Source organism: Fundulus heteroclitus, chromosome 14 (assembly GCF_011125445.2).
Source record: "Fundulus heteroclitus isolate FHET01 chromosome 14, MU-UCD_Fhet_4.1, whole genome shotgun sequence".
In the NCBI taxonomy this organism is placed as follows: Eukaryota; Metazoa; Chordata; class Actinopteri; order Cyprinodontiformes; family Fundulidae; genus Fundulus; species Fundulus heteroclitus.
This window is the reverse complement of record NC_046374.1, coordinates 15,158,636-15,178,207: the sequence shown is the minus strand read 5'-3', so window position 1 is coordinate 15,178,207 and position 19,572 is coordinate 15,158,636. Positions and strand designations below refer to the sequence as shown.

The 19,572-nt window shown below is 38.9% G+C and overlaps 1 protein-coding gene across 1 annotated transcript; it reads left to right on the top strand.

The window, feature by feature from the left end:
* Positions 1 to 4,307: 4,307 nt before the first annotated feature.
* LOC118565684 (probable E3 ubiquitin-protein ligase ARI7) lies at positions 4,308 to 13,852 on the top strand. The gene is made up of 6 exons (XM_036146364.1): positions 4,308 to 4,578; positions 11,451 to 11,614; positions 11,836 to 11,945; positions 12,402 to 12,502; positions 12,598 to 12,741; positions 12,826 to 13,852. The coding sequence occupies exons 2-6, from the start codon at positions 11,577 to 11,579 to the stop codon at positions 13,297 to 13,299; spliced, it is 867 nt and encodes a 288-aa protein (XP_036002257.1). The 5' UTR covers positions 4,308 to 4,578; positions 11,451 to 11,576; the 3' UTR covers positions 13,300 to 13,852.
* The last annotated feature ends 5,720 nt before the right edge of the window (positions 13,853 to 19,572 follow it).

Genomic DNA, 19,572 nt, shown 5'->3' with positions numbered 1-19,572 from the left:
ACATGATCTTAAGCAGCCACACTTTGGTCAAATCAAACTTTTCTGCAATGTACAAAGAATTGAGTTGCTCAAGCATTTGCTGTTTCTGCCCAAAGGAATGTAGTGCACCTTACTCTAGTATGGAATACCCTAGCTCTACCTGTTAGAGCATAGAATAATTTATCTCAACATTTCCCCTGGCCTTTGAGAATGAGATGCTATATAGTTTTTGGAAATGTCTTATCCTTAGTTTTATACTATTTCCATCAGGTTTTGCTTTTCCATAAATACTCTGTATGTGGAGGCAAATTTACAGGAAGTGAGTTTATTGGAGAGCCAGAGGAAACCGGCAGAGCTCTTGTCACAAACTGGAACAGGATAGAGTTAAAGCTATAGCTGGTAATCTTATTCAGAAATGGTTCTCCCATCCTGACAGAAAATACACTATTCAGAAAAGGGAGGTTAAAAAGATCTCTGTGAAAGCAGCAAGCCTGTAAAAACTCTGACCAAGCCCTCCAGTTCGATCCGAAAGGCGGCAAGGAACAGCAGCCTGTTCCTAGCTCCTTTCACAGGGCTAAGAAGCCTAAAGGTATCCTACAATCCTCCCACAACGTGTCAAGCGACGCCTCCCACAACGTGTCAAGCGACGCCTCCCACAACGTGTCATCCTAAGCTTGTAGTCTTAAATAAATGTTTCTTTTTATTTCATCTCATTTTGTGACACTTTCATTTCCCTTCTACTCCTGGCTTAGCAGCGTAAATGCACCTCAACTGTCTATAATTGCAAATCATGAAAGATTTTGTTGTCAGGATCAAGTAGGTTTGCACTTACAAGGAATTTGACTTGCTGTTTATGGTGCAGACAAAAAATACAGCATCCTTAGTTTTATACTATTTCCATCAGGTTTTGCTTTTCCATAAATACTCTGTATGTGGAGGCAAATTTACAGGAAGTGAGTTTATTGGAGAGCCAGAGGAAACCGGCAGAGCTCTTGTCACAAACTGGAACAGGATAGAGTTAAAGCTATAGGTGGTAATCTTATTCAGAAATGGTTCTCCCATCCTGACAGAAAATACACTATTCAGAAAAGGGAGGTTAAAAAGATCTCTGTGAAAGCAGCAAGCCTGTAAAAACTCTGACCAAGCCCTCCAGTTCGATCCGAAAGGCGGCAAGGAACAGCAGCCTGTTCCTAGCTCCTTTCACAGGGCTAAGAAGCCTAAAGGTATCCTACAATCCTTCGGGTGACATGACATAAGCATGTCATGGTTTTAAGGTGTTTGGCCCAAATGCAGACACAGTCGGAGAACAAGAGACAGTTAAAGATGTTTGAGGCTATACACGGATCTAATGCACACAACGTGAGCAGCAGGCGAGATTCAGAATGTCAAAGCAAGGAGTACTGCGGGAAGAAAGATAATTACGAGTCGAACTAGAGAAATCTGCACAGATGCTGCTCTGCTTACCACTATTTTAGACTTGATCATCACTAAAGGTCTAAACATTTCACAGGTCAATGTAACTGATGTTGCCTTATCCGATCACTTCTCCGTTACCTTTGAATGTATCATTACCAGTGACTCATATAGCAAAAGGGACATCGTAAGAAAACGCACCTTTAAGGACAATGTCACAAAAAATTGTATTCAAGCTTACTCTGCTACTTCAACCTTGGGCTGCAACTCAGTAGATGAGCTAGTAGATAACTTTCATTCTAAAGTCTCAGACATCATTGACTGCATTGCTCCAGTTAAAGTGAAAGTTGTTTCCGGGAAGAAAAAATCTCCTTGGAGAAATGCTCCAGCAGCTAGAAGTGAAAAAAGGGAGTGCCGGAAAGCTGAACGCAGGTGGAGAAAGAATAGACTCCAGGTTCACTATGACATCTATAAAGAGAGACTTTACAGATATAACTCACAACTGAAAAATGCAAGAGAATCTTTCTTCTCAGAGATCATCAAGAAAAACATTAATAATGCTCGTGTCTTATTTTCCACAGTCGACAGGTTAACAAATCCTCCTGTGTCCGTGGCTTCCGAACTCCACTCCACCAGGGCCTGCAATGAATTTGCTAACTTCTTTACTGAAAAAATCCTAAAAATTGAAGGATCAGTTTGTACATCCACACCAGCTCCAGAACCAAAGCCGTATTCAGCTGGAACTTATCCTGACAAAATGTCCCAATTCAGCCAAATAAACCACAAAAGCTTAGAGCAGATCATTCAGCAGCTAAGTTCCTCTTCATGCTGCCTTGATGTTCTACCCACAGTTTTCCTTAAGAAAGTTTTACCTGTCATAGCGGCTGATTTGACTCAGATAATAAACACGTCCCTCCTGTCAGGTGTTTTCCCCCAGTCCCTAAAAACAGCAATTATCAAACCACTGCTGAAAAAGAACAATTTAGACAAACTTCTACTCCAGAACTACAGGCCCATCTCAAACCTCCCCTTTATCAGTAAGATTATTGAAAAAGCTGTATTTCAACAATTAAACACCTTCTTAACAACGACTAGCCGCTTTGACGTTTTCCAGTCTGGCTTCCATGCTCACCACAGTACAGAGACCGCCCTTATCAAGGTTTTTAATGACATCCATATAAATACAGATTGTGGAAGAACCACTGTGCTGGTTCTATTGGACCTCAGTGCAGCATTTGATACTGTCGATCACTCCATTCTGTTAAAGCGCCTGGAGAACTGGGTCGGTCTCTCTGGTACAGCTCTCAACTGGTTTAAATCCTACTTAAAGGACAGGGAATTTTTTGTATCAGTAGGTAACTTTACATCAGAGATGACAAAAATCACATGTGGGGTTCCCCAAGGGTCCATCCTGGGTCCCCTCCTTTTCAATATCTACATGCTCCCTCTTGCTCAGATAATAAAAAATAACAACATCAGCTACCATAACTATGCCGACGACACACAGCTCTACATCACCATGTCACCAGGTGACTATGGACCAGTTCAAGCACTGAGTAAATGCCTAGAAGAAATCAATACGTGGATGTGCCAAAATTTTCTTCAGTTGAATAAAAACAAAACAGAAGTAATAACATTTGGACCAATAGAGGAAAGATCAAAAGTTAGCACACAGCTCCAGCTGCTTCAGCTAAAAACCACTAATCAGGCCCGAAATCTGGGAGTAGTGATGCACTCAGACCTGAACCTCCAAAAGCATCTAAAGACAGTTACAAGGTCGGCTTTCTATCACCTGAAGAACATTTCTAGGATTAAAGGACTGATGTCTCAGCAGGATCTGGAAAAACTAATCCATGCGTTTATTTTTAGTCGAATAGATTACTGCAACGGTGTTTTCACTGGTCTGCCTAAAAAGTGGGTCAGACAGCTGCAGCTGATCCAGAACGCTGCTGCCCGCGTCCTCACCAAGACTAAGAAAGTAGAGCACATAACCCCAGTTCAATCTGGAGAGACTCAGACGGAGAAAGAGAAAATGATTAACAAATTTATTTGACAAAATGAATAACAGTTCTTTGGCGCTCGGGCCCCGGCTGAAGATTTGAGCAGTGAATTCCGACGAATTCAGATGAGCCCATCAACGCTGAATAGGGATGCTCCCCCGGGGCCCGACACTGGTGGTGGAGGTTGGAAAAGATGACGTCTTGGGATGCTGGTGGAGAAGGGGAGGAGGTGGGTCGAGCACGGCTGGAAAGCGTCAGGCGGCGTGGGTGTGGAGCCTTTTAAACGGAAGCTTGATTGAAGATTGGAGAAAGCGGGTCGAGGTCCGGAAATGAAGATGACGCTGTAACAGGTAGGCGGAAGTCTTCCAGCTTGAATTTGCGCCTAGGCTTCATTTCTAAAGTCACTACACTGGCTCCCTGTATCTCAGAGAATAGACTTTAAAATACTTCTGTTAGTCTATAAATCCCTAAATGGCTTAGCACCTAAATACATCACAGACTTGTTATCGGTGTATCAACCATCCAGACCACTAAGGTCTTCTGGCTCCAGCCTACTCTGCATACCTAGAACAAGAACTAAACAAGGAGGAGCAGCATTTAGTTCCTATGCTCCACTTATCTGAAACAAACTTCCAGAAAATTGTAAAGGTTCGGAAAGCCTGAGTTCCTTTAAATCACGATTAAAAACACATTTGTTTAGGATTGCCTTCAACTGTTCTAGTTAACTGAATCACCACTTCTTTGTTCTAATTTCTATCTACATTTTATTCCTACTTGCTTTTATTCTGTTTAATTTGCTATATTTTAATCATGTAAAGCACTTTGCATTGTCCCTGTACTGAATTGTGCTATATAAATAAATTTGCCTTGCCTTTGCCTCGCCTTGCCTAGGTATGGAGACCCTATTCGGGGAGGGTGAGTGGAAGGAGTTGTGTGACCTTATGCTTTCTGATGGAGGGAGATGGATGAGCGACAGGTGAGCTGGCAGATGGAACGCAGGCGGGGAGCCCGAGCAGCACCACAGCGGAGGCAGACAGGAGGAGCAGCTGAAGGAACCAGAGTGAATCTAGGAAGGGGGGTCTCTTGTCCGGCTTGGTACCACCAAGTGGGCTCGAGGGGAACGCCAGAGCAAAATCTGAGCAGCAGGGATTCAGGAACCCGTCTTCGGCGCACGGAGACAACACGGGTGAGTAAATCCAGAGCACAACGAACTGAAGAAGACAGGAGACAGAGTTAGAGCTTGGAATCAGGAACATCAAAGCTTACAGAAACGGAGATCTGTCGACAGGACAATGGCCTAGGCATACCATAATGGGCTAACACTCTGGTGTCCTCCAGCTGACTAAACACTCCTTTTAAGCTTGAGTAGAGTAGCCGTAATGAACTGCAGGTGCGGGCCATGCCCACATGTCAAGAACAGCCACATGTGGAAGAGAGTTAGTGGAGCACGGTACACAGAATCCTGACACACTGACCCCTCACGGAAATCAATGAAAATTTCCAGAGAGAAGAATTTGCGCATCTTGTAGTTCATTTTCAAAAGGCATCTACATACATTTAACACGTAATGACATTGTGTGAAAGGCTGTCCAAATTTGGCACAGCAGTCCAAATCTCCTTTCCTCCCCATGATAGAGTTCTTGACCCCATGAAAGTTCAAGGAACAGGAGCTAAGAACAGGGGCTAGAAGCTATTATTAAGGGTATTAGGATGGACCATAAGATCAGAATGGATTTGGGAGATTTTTTCACACAATCCCCCTGAGCAGAAAAGCAGGTAAGATGGTCTTGCGCATGTGCAGTTATTCAAAACGGGACCTGGGGAAACTTCTGGAAAAATTGCACTCTACCTTTAAGCCTGGTTCACACAGCAGGATAATTAGCCTGATTTTTGCCTTTGATCTTTCCCTTATGAAATGCTGATTATTGGGATAGCACTTAACATAATCTTAAGAGACATTCCTGTTATGTGTGGTGTGTTAAGAGTGATCTAGGGGCAAAAAGACTGCGTTGTCCCAGGCCCTATAGCAAAGCTGTCAGCTGGCCTGGCTACATTTATACAAAGTTTATCACCACGACACACACTAGATGCTGTTTGTTAACGTTTAAAGCATCGCAGGATCTGATGCCTGTCAAATCTGGACTTTTTTCCATTTGAACTAACAGCAACAGAGACAGACAATAAATACGTGCCTATTAAACCAAATATAGTCAAAATATGTCTGTTGTCTAGATTTATCCTGTATTTTCTTTTGAAGATATAGAAATGCGCAGAGATTAACCCCACCCTTATTTTGTTTTTATCTAAGATACTGATAAGATACTGCATCATAAAACACAGCAAAATATTACATTCAAGTGACTGCAAATAAATTTCTTGTATTTACTCTGCACTGAAAGTAGAAGTGTAACTGATACTAACAGCATTTCAAATATTAAATTTAAATTTCAAGAAATGTACAACTTGGTTGTAGTTGTAGCCCATTTAATGTAATTTATCTTAACATTCCAAACACATTTCTTACATCATACATCTGAAGTGTAAATAACAGCTTCTCCTTACCTACATCTTCTCAGATAACTAATTATTTCCCTAACAATAGTGAGTTGTCGATGTTTAGATTTGCAGTAAACCTTAATACATAAGCAGCATGGAGGACCCAATACTGTAATTTAAGTAAGATTGGTGACACCAAGACTGAGTTGTCACATGAGTGGTTGTCCATTTCATCATTGAAATGAGAACATATTAATATACTATTTGTATATACTAGTACAACTATTAAAGAACAGCAGATTAAAGTTTAAGATATGTAAAGGCCTATATTAAATTAATTTTGCGACCACATCAACAGATTAAATAATTTCTTACTTTTTGGATGTACCAAATTACCCTCATAATGATGTAATAGTTTATGGGCTAAGCCCCATGTGATGAGAATGTCTAGCTCCGCCCCTGGTTTGTACTAATTTACTAATGGACAGTATGGAAATCTATGTACAATAAAACCAATGTAAATAGCGTTCCTCGGTTTTATTTGTCTTTATCCTAATTCTAGAAGTAGAAATAGTCAAATAAATAGCACTATTATTTTGTGGAACCCTAATCATAATATTATAACTAAGCAAAAGTCTAAACAAAAAATAGCAGTTGTTTAGGCGGCATCTAGTGTTCTTATACTGTATTTTATGTAAAATAAATTATACCTGCTATTTATGCCTGAACTGCCTCAAAGGGTCGACAAAAAAAAAAAAAAAATGAAAGCAATAATAGCAACGAAATATTGGTAAAAGGAAAACCCTCACCTATACTTTTTCAGACGGCTGTGGCTAAGAATCTGAATTTTTAATAGCCTACAGTCTTTGCTTTTCCATCTTTCCAGCAGTCTTCAGAACTCCTGCCTGGCACAGAATACTTAGTTTTATAAAAGGGATTAGGTTTTTGTTGATAAAATGTATTATACTTCAATGTATAATTCAATGTAAAAATTTATTATTTTTAGGGGTGCTCAAGCACCCCTAAAATGGCCTGAACACGCCACTGTTGTCAGCCAAACTTTTACGGCCGGTTGCAGCGTGCCCATGCGCCCCTCGTCAATTGCCCTATGAGATGGTGTTGTTTTTGGCTCTGTAGATTGGCATAGAAAATGGGATTTTTCAGTTTTAAGGACATTACACCCACGTCGAAAGCAACTATTGGGCTGATTTTAATTGCACTCATTATTAATCGCAGAACTTTATGATGAATGATTTTTTTTTTATTGCTATAGTGACATCTATTTAAGGCTATATTTATGAAATATGCTGTCACAAATTCTAGAAGCTTTTTAGTCAATATTTACATGAGCTTTATCCTTTGGCTCTTCATACTATGGAGGACCAAGTCTTCCATATCTAAAAATAAATACAGAAATAAATAAATGCTCAATAAATAAATAAGCATACAATTAATTGCCACCAAATTAATAAATGTAGGTAGAAATTAAATTATACAGTGAGACATAAATGTATATATCTCTTTTAATTAGCTTATTTATTTATTTGCTATTGTAATAATTACCTTATTTATTTATTGTGCGTTATAATCTTCAACTTTATTTATTAATTACTTATATTTTTAAGTATTTATTTATGTGCATGTTATAATATTTTTGTCTGTTTTATTCTTCCTTTGTATTTTTTTACCCTATATATTTCTGTGATGCTATTTATTTCTGCCTGTCCTTTTTACATTTCTGCCTGTCCTTTTTACATTTCTGTATGCATTTCTGCCTCATTATGCAAATGAGGAGGGGCTGTGTCTTAAGGGCTCAACGTCTTCCCATTGGTTGGTTAGCATTTTACTGCATCGGTCAAATCTACATGGCTTTCCCCCGCACTAAAGCATTGTTAAGTAATGTCAAACTTAGCAGTCAGACGTTCAGTGTCAGACCTCTTAAGGAAAGCTGCTAATAGACTGGAAGAATTAGAACGCTGTACATTTGGGATCTGAATGTTTTTTTATGGTTTAAGATTCGGCTTTTCCAGATCAATAACTCATCGGCGGATGATTTCTTCTACAAAACAGACACCTCTCCGCAACCACAGCAAGGCAGACACTGAGCTACAACCATAGTTTCCTCAAAACGAGTCTCCCATCGCGCTGGGTGAATTACATTGGACCCAATGCAGAGCTCGCTTGATAAGAAAATACTGTAGTTGATTATAAAAGTCCCGTTGACTCCACGGAGTCAACAGGATCTAGCTCATGGTTGATCCGGTTGAGGGACTCCGATTTCGGCCAGCGTCTCTCAGATGCTCCCTCCTCCCACACGCGGTGGTGCATTTAGGGACCGTCAAAAAACATTTGAACCAAGCACTCTTGAGAAACAAAAGTCAATAAATTCCGTATCTTGTGACCACCTATGACAAAACTAATATAAAATCAAGCCACTAAAAAACATCTGTAAGGAAAAGTCCCAATTTTTGTCTTGAAAATTGAAAATAGCTTAAAAATGAATAAAAACAAATGTGCCTTACAGATTTTACCTATTGACATCAATTTATATTAGTTTACCTTAGCTGGTCACAAGATAATACATTTATTGTTTTTTATTTCTCAAGAGAGCTTGGTTCAAAAGTTTTTTGACAGTCTCTAACTGCACCACCGCGTGTGGGAGGAGGGAGCAGCTGAGAGACGCTGGACGAAATCGGAGTCCCTCAATCGGATTAACCATGAGCTAGATCCCGCTGACTCTGCGGAGCTTGAATGTCCAACATTCAACTTCAAACCAACTCTGCGGTGCTGGATCATGCTTAAAGACGCAGGGTGAACCCCAAGTGTTGCAGCTGAGGGGGAAATGTTGGATCGGCTTGATGAAACTCCGCCTTCTTCACAAATTAGACCAACATGGATAGAATAATGATAATATGTAGTGCTTTTTATTGCCTGGATGTGAATCTGATAATTCATATTGTGCCTTTTATAATCAACTACAGTATTTTCTTATCAAGCGAGCTCTGCATTGGGTCCAATGTAATTCACCCAGCGCGATGGGAGACTCGTTTTGAGGAAACTATGGTTGTAGCTCAGTGTCTGCCTTGCTGTGGTTGCGGAGAGGTGTCTGTTTTGTAGAATAAATCATCTGCCGATGAGTTATTGATCTGGAAAAGCCGAATCTTAAACCATAAAAAAACATTCAGATCCCAAATGTACAGCGTTCTAATTCTTCCAGTCTATTAGCAGCTTTCCTTAAGAGGTCTGACACTGAACGTCTGACTGCTAAGTTTGACATTACTTAACAATGCTTTAGTGCGGGGAAAAGCCATGTAGATTTGACCGATGCAGTAAAATGCTAACCAACCAATGGGAAGACGTTGAGCCCTTAAGACACAGCCCCTCCTCATTTGCATAATGAGGCAGAAATGCATACAGAAATGTAAAAAGGACAGGCAGAAATGTAAAAAGGACAGGCAGAAATAAATAGCATCACAGAAATATATAGGGTAAAAAAATACAAAGGAAGAATAAAACAGACAAAAATATTATAACATGCACATAAATAAATACTTAAAAAATATAAGTAATTAATAAATAAAGTTGAAGATTATAACGCACAATAAATAAATAAGGTAATTATTACAATAGCAAATAAATAAATAAGCTAATTAAAAGAGATATATACATTTATGTCTCACTGTATAATTTAATTTCTACCTACATTTATTAATTTGGTGGCAATTAATTGTATGCTTATTTATTTATTGAGCATTTATTTATTTCTGTATTTATTTTTAGATATGGAAGACTTGGTCCTCCATATTCATCAAGCTGATAACACAAAAAAATAATTGAGTAAATCAGCCCAAAATAAAACTTAAAGAAAATGCATAAATATAAAAATGCGTGAAAAAATTGTCAAGGAAAAAAATAAATTACTAAATAAGCCAATAAAGTGTGCATACTTCCAGAAAAAATAAATATAACGAATGCCAATCAATTAAAGACAGTTAAGTGAGCAATTTACTAAATAAATATATACAACATAGTAAGGGGAGATTTATAAAACACATTTTATTGAAGTCTTTCTGATCATGTCTGGAACAATTGGTACTAATCTAAAATTCAGTCACAAATCTGTGGTATTCAGACGGATTTACCGACAACAATGCTGAAAAATAATTTGAATTTGTCATTCCTTATTTACAAACTTTATACAACAATTACATACCAAATATATATATATATATATAAATTACTTTACAAGGACGTGTTCTTAATCTGCACAAAATCTGCAACGAGCAAAGAATTGTTATTGTATTGAATGAATGGGAAATTAGATTTAATGCTTCTAAAAAAAATAACGTTTTTTTTTTTTATTAGTTCTAAAGTGAAAGCAAAACCATTATGAGTCATTTGAGTGCAGCTGGCAGCAATGGCGTCTGTTATGATGTAAATCATCCTGCAGGTGTCTCTGTTTGCTGCTGATGTCAGCCTCCGTTCACCTTGGTCACCATCTGGACCTTAGTGTGTGGTTTGATGCCGCAGTCAGACAGGGAAGCAGAGTCGTTGTCCAGAGGCCTGTCCGCGACGATCAGCTTGATGTCGCCCAAAGTCGATCCTGAAACAAAGAACATGAGAAAAAACATGAGAGTTGGTTTTGTTGTCCAGGATCAGTCAGGAAACACATCACTGTCCTTTTTTTTGCGCGCAGATATACGCTGTACTGTAGTGTAGATGTTAAAATTAGTTTACTTTCAAGAAAATTCTTATGTAAGCAAACCTGCATCAATTTCTCTGTGTAAAAAATGAGAGTTCGTTTTGTTGGTCAGGAAATCCAAGAGGGGATGGATGCATCACTGCAATTTTTTTGCACGCAGACATGAATTTATTTCATGATGTAGATGTTAAAATTAAATGTGATCCGTTTTAAGAAATCTCTTACTTAAGAAACCCTGCATGACTTGTCCTCTATAATCCGTATTTTAATTTGGAAACACTCCTAAAAGCCGCTCCATGAAAACATTTACCTGATTTAGGGAACGTTTCCATCGCACGCTTCTTCAAGTCCAGAACGGTCATCGTCGACAGAGGCCCCTTGGTGTTCAGATAGCTGAGCTCTCCGTTGTTGGAGCAAAGAACGATCTGGTCTGTTCTGCACATGATGGCTTTGTTTCAGATACTACTCGATGCTCGCTTTGAAAAGACTTCCCTGCTGCTCAGCCTTTTACAGAAACAAGTGGGTTGTCTTTCGCTGGTGGTGCGTCTTTTTATCAAAGCAAAGAGAAAGCAAACAGTGGGGGGTTTCCAGGAGCCCAGGACTCGTGAAAAAACACAAGACAACATTTGAATCTCACAGCTTTTATATGCCTCTTCAAGATTTTGTTTTATCCAACCAATAAATATATACCCTATTTTCTAATGTAGTTTCTCCACCATTTTAAGCGTACCGCGTTAAAATCCCTGTCATCTCGCCAGATTATTTTAATCAACACAAGCGCACCATTTTCAAGAGCCAACTGCAGGAACAACCAAGTCTAAAATGAATATTTGTTTTTTCATTATATGCTGACGCGTTAGAAAGAGGAAAGCGTAACGTGCAGAATCAGAACAAGGAACAGCTCTGACGTCACCCTGACAGCTTCAGTCTGAACTGCGCACCTCTGAGCTCGGCTCGTCTTGGATGAAGCGCGTCCAGAAGCAGAAATGTCTAAACACCCCTCACCACGATCTGCACTGCGCAGGTAAACATTACTTTGTTCATTGGGTTGCGTTTTGTTTGGTTGTGTCTTTTTCTGCGTAAAGTTGGCTGTGCGCTCTCCCAATAACTTGTGCGCGCAATAAGAAAACTAACGACATCCATTACAATTTCGCTTCGACCTGCGTTGTTAAATGCTTTACGAATTTTACACAGACGCAGTTTGTGCTCCGGAAATCCTAGGTTTTGTCATTTACTTCTTTCCAGGTTTACCCTGCGACTCAGCATGGGCTCGAATAAATCCACTCCACAGAGGAAATGCTATGATCCCAAGGATCCTTCACTGAAATTTGTCGACCGAGAGGATGATCTGGACTGTACGTAACCACTGAGGACTAATTTAAGTTAAATTATCTTATATCTTAACTCTGCTGAGAATTGATGCGGCGTATGCACACCGATCAGGCATAACATTATGACTAGCTGCATGTGACGGTAATAACACTGAGGAACATTTGTCGGAGGTACTCTGACAAATTTATTAAAGTATGGCTAAACATTCAATGGTTTGAGGAGCACAATGAGTTTAAGATGTTGACTTGGCCTCCAAGTTCCCCACCTTTTAACCTAATAAAGCAGCGGTGGGATGTGGTGGAGAAACAAGTTTAATCTATGGAGGATCCATCCCCACATTTTACAGGAATTAAGAGATCTGCTGCCACCACCTTGGTGCTAGATACCTGTCCAATGGAGTCACAGGTCATAATGTTTTGCCTGATCAGCAGATATTGAAGCTACATTTGGTGTTGATTTATTTCTGTACTGTCGCTCAGTTTTATGTGAGGACTTCACGTCTCCAAGAGCTGAGATGTCCTGTGGTCATGCTGTGACCCCGACGTCTCTTACTAACTGGTGCCTTAAGTTGCTCGAAGATGTAAGATCCTGCAAATAATCAGAATTTGTAAAATAATTCATCCCTGATGAGAGACCATGTTAATTAATTAGCTTTTTTCCACCCTTTTAACAAAGGGAAAAAGCTCCTTTGTGTGTGGAGCGTCTGGCTGTAATGCTGTGTGGTCGTATGAGGAGGTCTGCAAGATGGCTCTGCTGACCACTGAGGAAATGAAGCACTTTAAGAAAACCATGGACCTCAATGCTTCTGATACAAGGAGGGTATGCTTCATCAAAGATGGGATTTTTAATTGTTCACCTAAACATTTTTTAGGAAATAATTAAACATAAATCTCACCTTTACAGTGTCCTGGATGCAAGGCCCCTGTTGCGAGACAAAATGAATTTAATCTTTGTGTCAGCTGCAAAACGTGCACAGAAAAGAGAGGACGGCTCTATGAGTTCTGCTGGCAGTGCCAGAGGGAATGGAAAGGTCCAAAGCCGCGGCTGGACCGCTGTGAGAATGATGGCTGCTGCAACACGGCGCTGCAGACTCTGAAAACCTGCCCAGATATCGTCTTTGATACGGTGAAAGGAATCACTGGGTGTCCCTCCATCCGGGCCTGTCCCACCTGTGGATCACTGCTGGAGCATAAACGAAATCACTGCAAACATCTCACCTGTCCTCAGTGTAAGATCAAGTTCTGTTTTGTGTGTTTGAAGACTTTTGCTGAATGTTCAAAAACAAGCGGCATTTCAGCACCGTGCTCCAGTGGAGTTGCTCCCAGACAGACAGTTATCCCTGTGTGGAGAAAAGAAAATATTATAACACGACTGTGAACCTCTGTTTCTTTGGATTTTAATGTTCTTTCTCAAACCTTTCATTAGTTTTTCTCTTCACAGAAAAAAAGAAACAGGCCATTTTTTATGCATTCTCAGCAGTAGGAAAGGCATAGAAGATGTATTGTGAATTAATGGTTCAGAAACCTGGACAGCACGCAGAAAACTATATGCCAGTTTTGGATGTTCCAAATCTCCAGTTAGTCTGGTTTAGTTCTGAAAGTAAGAATCTTTGATCCACCCACTTCTATGAATCAGTCTGCAAAGATATTGCATGACACTGGATATGAATTCATGGATTTTCTTTGCGAGACACAAGTAAAGATCGCTTTCATTCATAGTACAGCTATTTCACAATTTAAAAGCTATAGTTAGGAATTTATGTATTTGAGATTAATCCAGTTAAAATTATCTTGATATTGTTTTTATTGTACAGTAGTGTGATGTCAGTCTAATTTCAGTTAATCTTCATTGTCTCATCTGTTCTGCCTACGAAATTGTAATTACATCCCTTACTGAAATAAGTCATACAAATAAATCTCTGCAACTATGATGATGCATATTGATGTTCTGTCTTTTGTTTTTATTATTGTCATCTTCGGTTCTCTTTTGTGTAGTCTGTGTCATACTAACTGCAAATTGTCTCCATCTTCTGTTGCTCGATGTCCAGATCTAACACAAGAAAGAATGTAAACTATTTATTTAAACATGTACAAAAGTGAGCATGTGATACTAAAATGTTGTGTAAACTGCTTTGGATCTGAAGGTATCTGTTATATGAAAGCTGTTGAGTTAAAAAAAGAAAAGAAAAGAAAAAACAGAGTGGGTTAATTTTGCTGACCCAAATATATCATCCCAGAGTTGACTTAAAAATTAAATATCAGTGGGGAAATTTTAATTCAGCTACAAGTCCCATTTTTTGTGTGCAGTCAAGGGGATTTTATTAAGCTGGTGCTGTAAACATTAGCAAGCCAACCATCTGTTATGTGAACTAAACTGATAATCGTATTGCAACCACAGAAAAGAAATACACTCTCAAAAGAGAATGTTGAAACAACTTAAATAACTTGCTTCAATCAGTAACAAGTAATTGAATTAAGTTGACCTAACTTAATTTATTTACAATTTATTTATAACTTGTCAACTTATACATAAAATAAAATAAGTTGGGTAAACCTAATTCAACTATGTGTTACCTTTTGAAGCAAGTCATTTAAGTTTTCTTAAATGAGCTGAGTGTAGTGTTTTTTTTATTTAAGTTTGGAAATGCAGGTGAAACATTTTATTGTTTGTACTGAATACTTTAAAATCTTCCATGAACTTATTCATTTTAACAAAGAAAACATTTGAGATTCAGAGAGAAGATGGTTGTCCATAACTGGGAAATTTTATTCAGCTCCGGTCAAAACTTTGAAAGCTGGAGGACAATACTTCCTTATCAGCAAGAGAATATTAAACGTAGCACAACCAGGAGGCGTTATAATATATTTTTACTTGCTGTAGTTCCTTATTCTAATAGTCCCCATTTGGCACGAACCAAATGATAACTGGAAACTACCTAATTCACCAGCCTTTGTTGTTGTGCTAACAGTGGTTTCTCTGTGCCTGTTGGATCACGTCTGGTACTTTCCACTGATTTTTATAGAGTGCAGAAGTGCAGCTGAAAGCCTCAGTGAAATATGTCTGGATTAGGAGCAATAGAAACCAACAGGTATAATTTGGCAATACAATCTTATCATGCATGTCCTTCTTCTCTAGTCGTGTAAGTTTGTATCGTTGCAAGAGAGAAACTGAAAGATAAAACATCAGAAATCTACGGGTATTTCCTCGAGGGCGACATGATATGCAGGTTTGGTGTTTACCGTCAACATGGCTTTTACAAATAAGAGATACACTAAATGTTAACTTAAAAGCTTAATGCCCTACCTCCCTGTTTAATTGTGTTTCTAATTTAGTGCCGCGAGGCTACAATCCTCACAAAGAAGTCATAACATGTCCCTTTCAAAGAAGCTGACTGCACACAGGTATAAAAAAAAGACTGTTGGGTGGTACGAAAATGTGCAAAAAGGACAGGTATGACCACAGCTTTTAAAGTTGATTTTATTTTACTGATGTTGGCGCGTTTCAAAGACAGAGAAAACATTTCTGCTGTATTAAAGGTGGTGGTCGTCTGTGTGTTTGTGTGTGTGTGTGTGTGTGTGTGTGGGGGGGGGGTTGTCAGGAAAAGTAAAAAAAATATATAAGACCCTGGTAATAAAAAAATTCTGGAGGGCACTTTTTCTGTCAGGAGGAAAAAGGGCAGGGGCTCTAGCACCACCTAGTGTCTACCTGTGCTCTGATTAAGGCTGTTAACCACACCATTCATATTGTCTTTCTTAATATTATCAATAAAACATTGAGGGTAGCTCAGTTGCTTAGAGCCTATTTTAATATTACCCTTTATGTCCCAAATCCCTCTGATATTATACTGTTATATTAATTACTACATATCCTTATATATTGGTTAGCTTTGTATATCTTCTGATTTACAAAGCATTGCACATTCTCTACTGGTCATTGATTTGACCATACTTGAGATAGTGTAGAAGTCTGGGGTAACACCTACAGGAGATCACTCAAACCTCTATGCAAGGTGCAGGAAAGAGCCATTAGGATGATTCATAAGGCTATTACAACCACATTAACCCATTTTTCATTCATTTTTGCTGGCTAAAATTCTCAGATCTGGTAGAATTTCAAATCTCACAGTTAATGTATAATGCCAGAAATAAACAGCTACCAAACAGCATCCAACAGCTCTTTTTAATAATTACAGGGATAACCTAAATTTTCAATTCTTATGTGCTGGAACAAACACGAAAAGAATGTGCACTCCAATAAGCGATGTGAAAGTCAATGTATATTTTTCCTGTGTGAATAATGAAGTATTTTTGAACTGAGTTGAATTGAAGTTGAGGTGTCTAGACCACATTAAAATCCGCTAAATAAATGAACACGTTTAAGTTTCAAGCTTGTCTTCCCTGATGGCATAAAAACATCATGGACAAGCATAGTTTTCCTTATGTTCAGATCAGTCTGACAGTCAGCTAATTTAGGCCGAACTAGCAGCTACAATGAAACAGCTAATTGAAGAATTAGTGCTAATTAACTCATTATGAGACAAACTGTACAATTCAATAATTTAGAACATGTCAAATTATGAGCCTATACCTGAAGCACGATATTTACTGTAAAATAAATAATGTTTTTTGAGAAACAAGTCATTCTACTTGTTTACACCCACACCCTGTCTCACTGTGGCTTATCACTTTATTTGTTGAGTTATCTTGTGAAATAAGAACAAGAAACCACATTTGGAGACAAATTGTCATATTTGTGATGCAAAGATTACAAAACTAATATTGTTGCAGATGCACAAATGTCTGCTGAGCTATATATAATTTGTAGATAAACTTGTTTGTTGTTTCATTGCTTCACTATTCATCATTTCACTAAGGCATCCTTTGATTAACATTTTCATGTGCTGATCTGTACCGCCTCAACGTAGGAGGGGCGCTAAAAAAGCCTTGCCTCTTTTGTCCAGAAAATAGAGGCCTTCTAAATCATTCTTGCTGTGACAGCAGCAACCCCTGCTGTTTGGTGTATACCTGCTGTCAGTAGTATGATGAATACCAAACTTCCCTATACTTTATGAATACTTCATAAACTCATAAAAAGTACAAAACTTAATGTAAATGAAATGTATCTTTAATATTAATGGCTTGATATTGACTATATGAGGTTCATAGGTAGTTAAAAGTAGACTGCAGGTACGAGTCAGGTTAAAAGTTAATATTATAATGTTAAAAAAGTGAGGCAATGTTGAAACATTATAGTTGTTAGAAACCATTGTTATATGTTAGAAATGAACCCATTTATGTGTTATACATCTTAAATGGGATTCTGGTTAATCTTCAAAATGACAGCTTTACGGCATTAAAACAGAAAATGATTGGTTACGTTAGGCGCAGACCCACTGACCCGCCCATGTTCGCCGCTCTACTCAGCTCCTCCCCGCTCCTCCCCGCTCAGATTATTTTCGTGTAGTGGCTCATCGGGCCTAGAAAGGCATGGAAGAGAAAAACGCTTCACAGACGTTTTCTCTTCCTGAGCCGGCAGCAGGGAAAGGCAGACAGCTGCTCCCTTGTATCTCATGAGGTGGATGGATGGACGATTCAGAGAGACAACTTAACAGCTTTCAGTGTAAAATGAAAGAAAGCCTCCATAAATCTATGGATCTGGCACAGCGCGTCTAGGTATAGGAGGCTGAGGTGTCCTTCTTCTTTTCTTTTTTTCCTTTAGGCGTCATTCATGGTTTATAAATAATAAAATTATATTTTGGTTTGACCTACGCTGTTCATAGTGGTCCTTAAAATGAATGTCATTGCTTTTCAGTTTTTCTGAATTTCCTTGGAGAAAAACTTTCTCATTTCTCCTCACCCCACAGCCAGTCACCTAAAAGGTGTGTTCACTCAAAGCTCGTCTCGAGTCAGCTCGATTTGGCCCTGGTATTTATCAGAGCCAAAGGGACCCAGGCTGGTCATGAAAAAAACTGTTCCTGTAACACTTGACAGAAAGCAGAGCAATGCCGTGCGCAGCAAATAAGAGCCGGTGGAACTGGGCCTAGATTTGGTCAATTTTGTTGAAGGGGTCTGAAAATATTTCCTTTTTAAAAGGGTGATCCAGCAGAAGAAATTTGAGAACTCCTGGCTTATTGGAGGTTTACTGCAACACCGTTACAGATAAAGGAGCTTTGTTGATCCTTTTAAGATGTTCTAAAACCTCCGTGTCATACTGTTAGCTTAGCATGTAGCACCATTCAACATTTTGTTTTTCTTGTCTGTCTGCCAGGGAAAGTTTCTCCAAACACTTTTGTGTTCATCTTGTCGCATGTTTTCATCTGGCTCTTCTCCACATGTAAGCAGACTTTAAGCTCATTATTTGGGTCAGGCTCAGGCTGCATTGCATTGTTACCGGGAGAAGTGCAATTTTGGGCTGATGTGAATGGGTCAGTTTATATAAGTTTGAACATAAATCTTTATCTTCTTAATTCTTTCAGTTTTAATTTTATTGAGGCATTGATTATATTGACAACTCTACTGTATGTGTTTGAGAAGTGACTCTCAAAGACCAGAATCACTGGTCAAGGCGACAGATTATGGAGTATGATTCCTGTTAGAGAATCAAGGCCACTTGGACAGAGAGATCTGTTTCTGTTCTTTAATAGAGATTACTGGATCGCTGGAAAATGGCGAAATTCTAAGTAGCTCCACACAGTCAGCCTTATCTCTGATCTGCTGCTTTTCAGTGTCAGTACTCCTTTGCCACCAGGTGGCGCTAACAATATACCATCCTCTGCATTCATGATACCGGTGTATAAAAACTTTTATAAACTTTTTTAAAAAGACCTGTGAAAACAGAGTTGCAGTAATCGATTCAACTAAAAATAAATGCATGGATTAGTTTTTTCACATTCTACTGAGACACCAGTCCTTTAATCCTAGAAATGTTCTTCAGGTGATTAAAGGCCGACCTTGTAATTGTCTTCAGGTGCTTTTGGAGGTTCAGGTCTGAGTCCATTACTACTCCCAGATTTCGGGGCTGATCAGTGGTTCTTAGCTGAAGCAGTGTGCTAACTTTTGATCTCTCCTCTATTGTCCAAAGATTATTACTTCAGTTTTGTTTTTATTCAATTGAAGAAAATGTTGACAAAACCATACATTGATTTCTTCTAGGCATTTACTCAGCGCTTGAACTGGTTCATAGTCACCTGGTGACATGGAGATGTAGAGCTGTGTGTCGTCTGCATAGTTATGGTAGCTGATGTTGTTGTTTTTTATTATCTGAGCTAGAGGGAGCATGTAGATATTGAAGAGGAGGGGACCCAGGATGGACCCTTGGGGAACCCCACATGTGATTTTTGTCATCTCTGGTGTAAAGTTACCTACTGATACAAAAATGTCCCTGTCCTTTAAGTAGGATTTAAACCAGTTAAAGAAAGCTGCACGTAGAACATCAAGGCAGCAGGAGAGGGAACTTAGCTGGTGAACAATTTCCTCTAAGATTTTGTTGTTTATTTGGCTGAATTGGGACCCTTTGCTGAGATCAGTTCTTGTTGGAGAAAACTTTGGAACTGAACATGACACGAATTAACAGACCACCCCTCTAATCTTTTGGATTTTCTCAGTAAAGAAGTTAGAAATTTTATTGCAAGCCCTGGTGGAGTAGAGTTCA

Excerpts from the sequence above, each read along its gene's own strand:
- LOC118565684 (XM_036146364.1), top strand. The coding sequence starts at position 11,577 with ATGTCTAAACACCCCTCACCACGATCTGCACTGCGCAG. Across the intron at positions 11,615-11,835 it reads CCACGATCTGCACTGCGCAG|GTTTACCCTGCGACTCAGCA; the intron begins GTAAACATTACT and ends ACTTCTTTCCAG. Across the intron at positions 12,742-12,825 it reads ATGCTTCTGATACAAGGAGG|TGTCCTGGATGCAAGGCCCC; the intron begins GTATGCTTCATC and ends TCACCTTTACAG.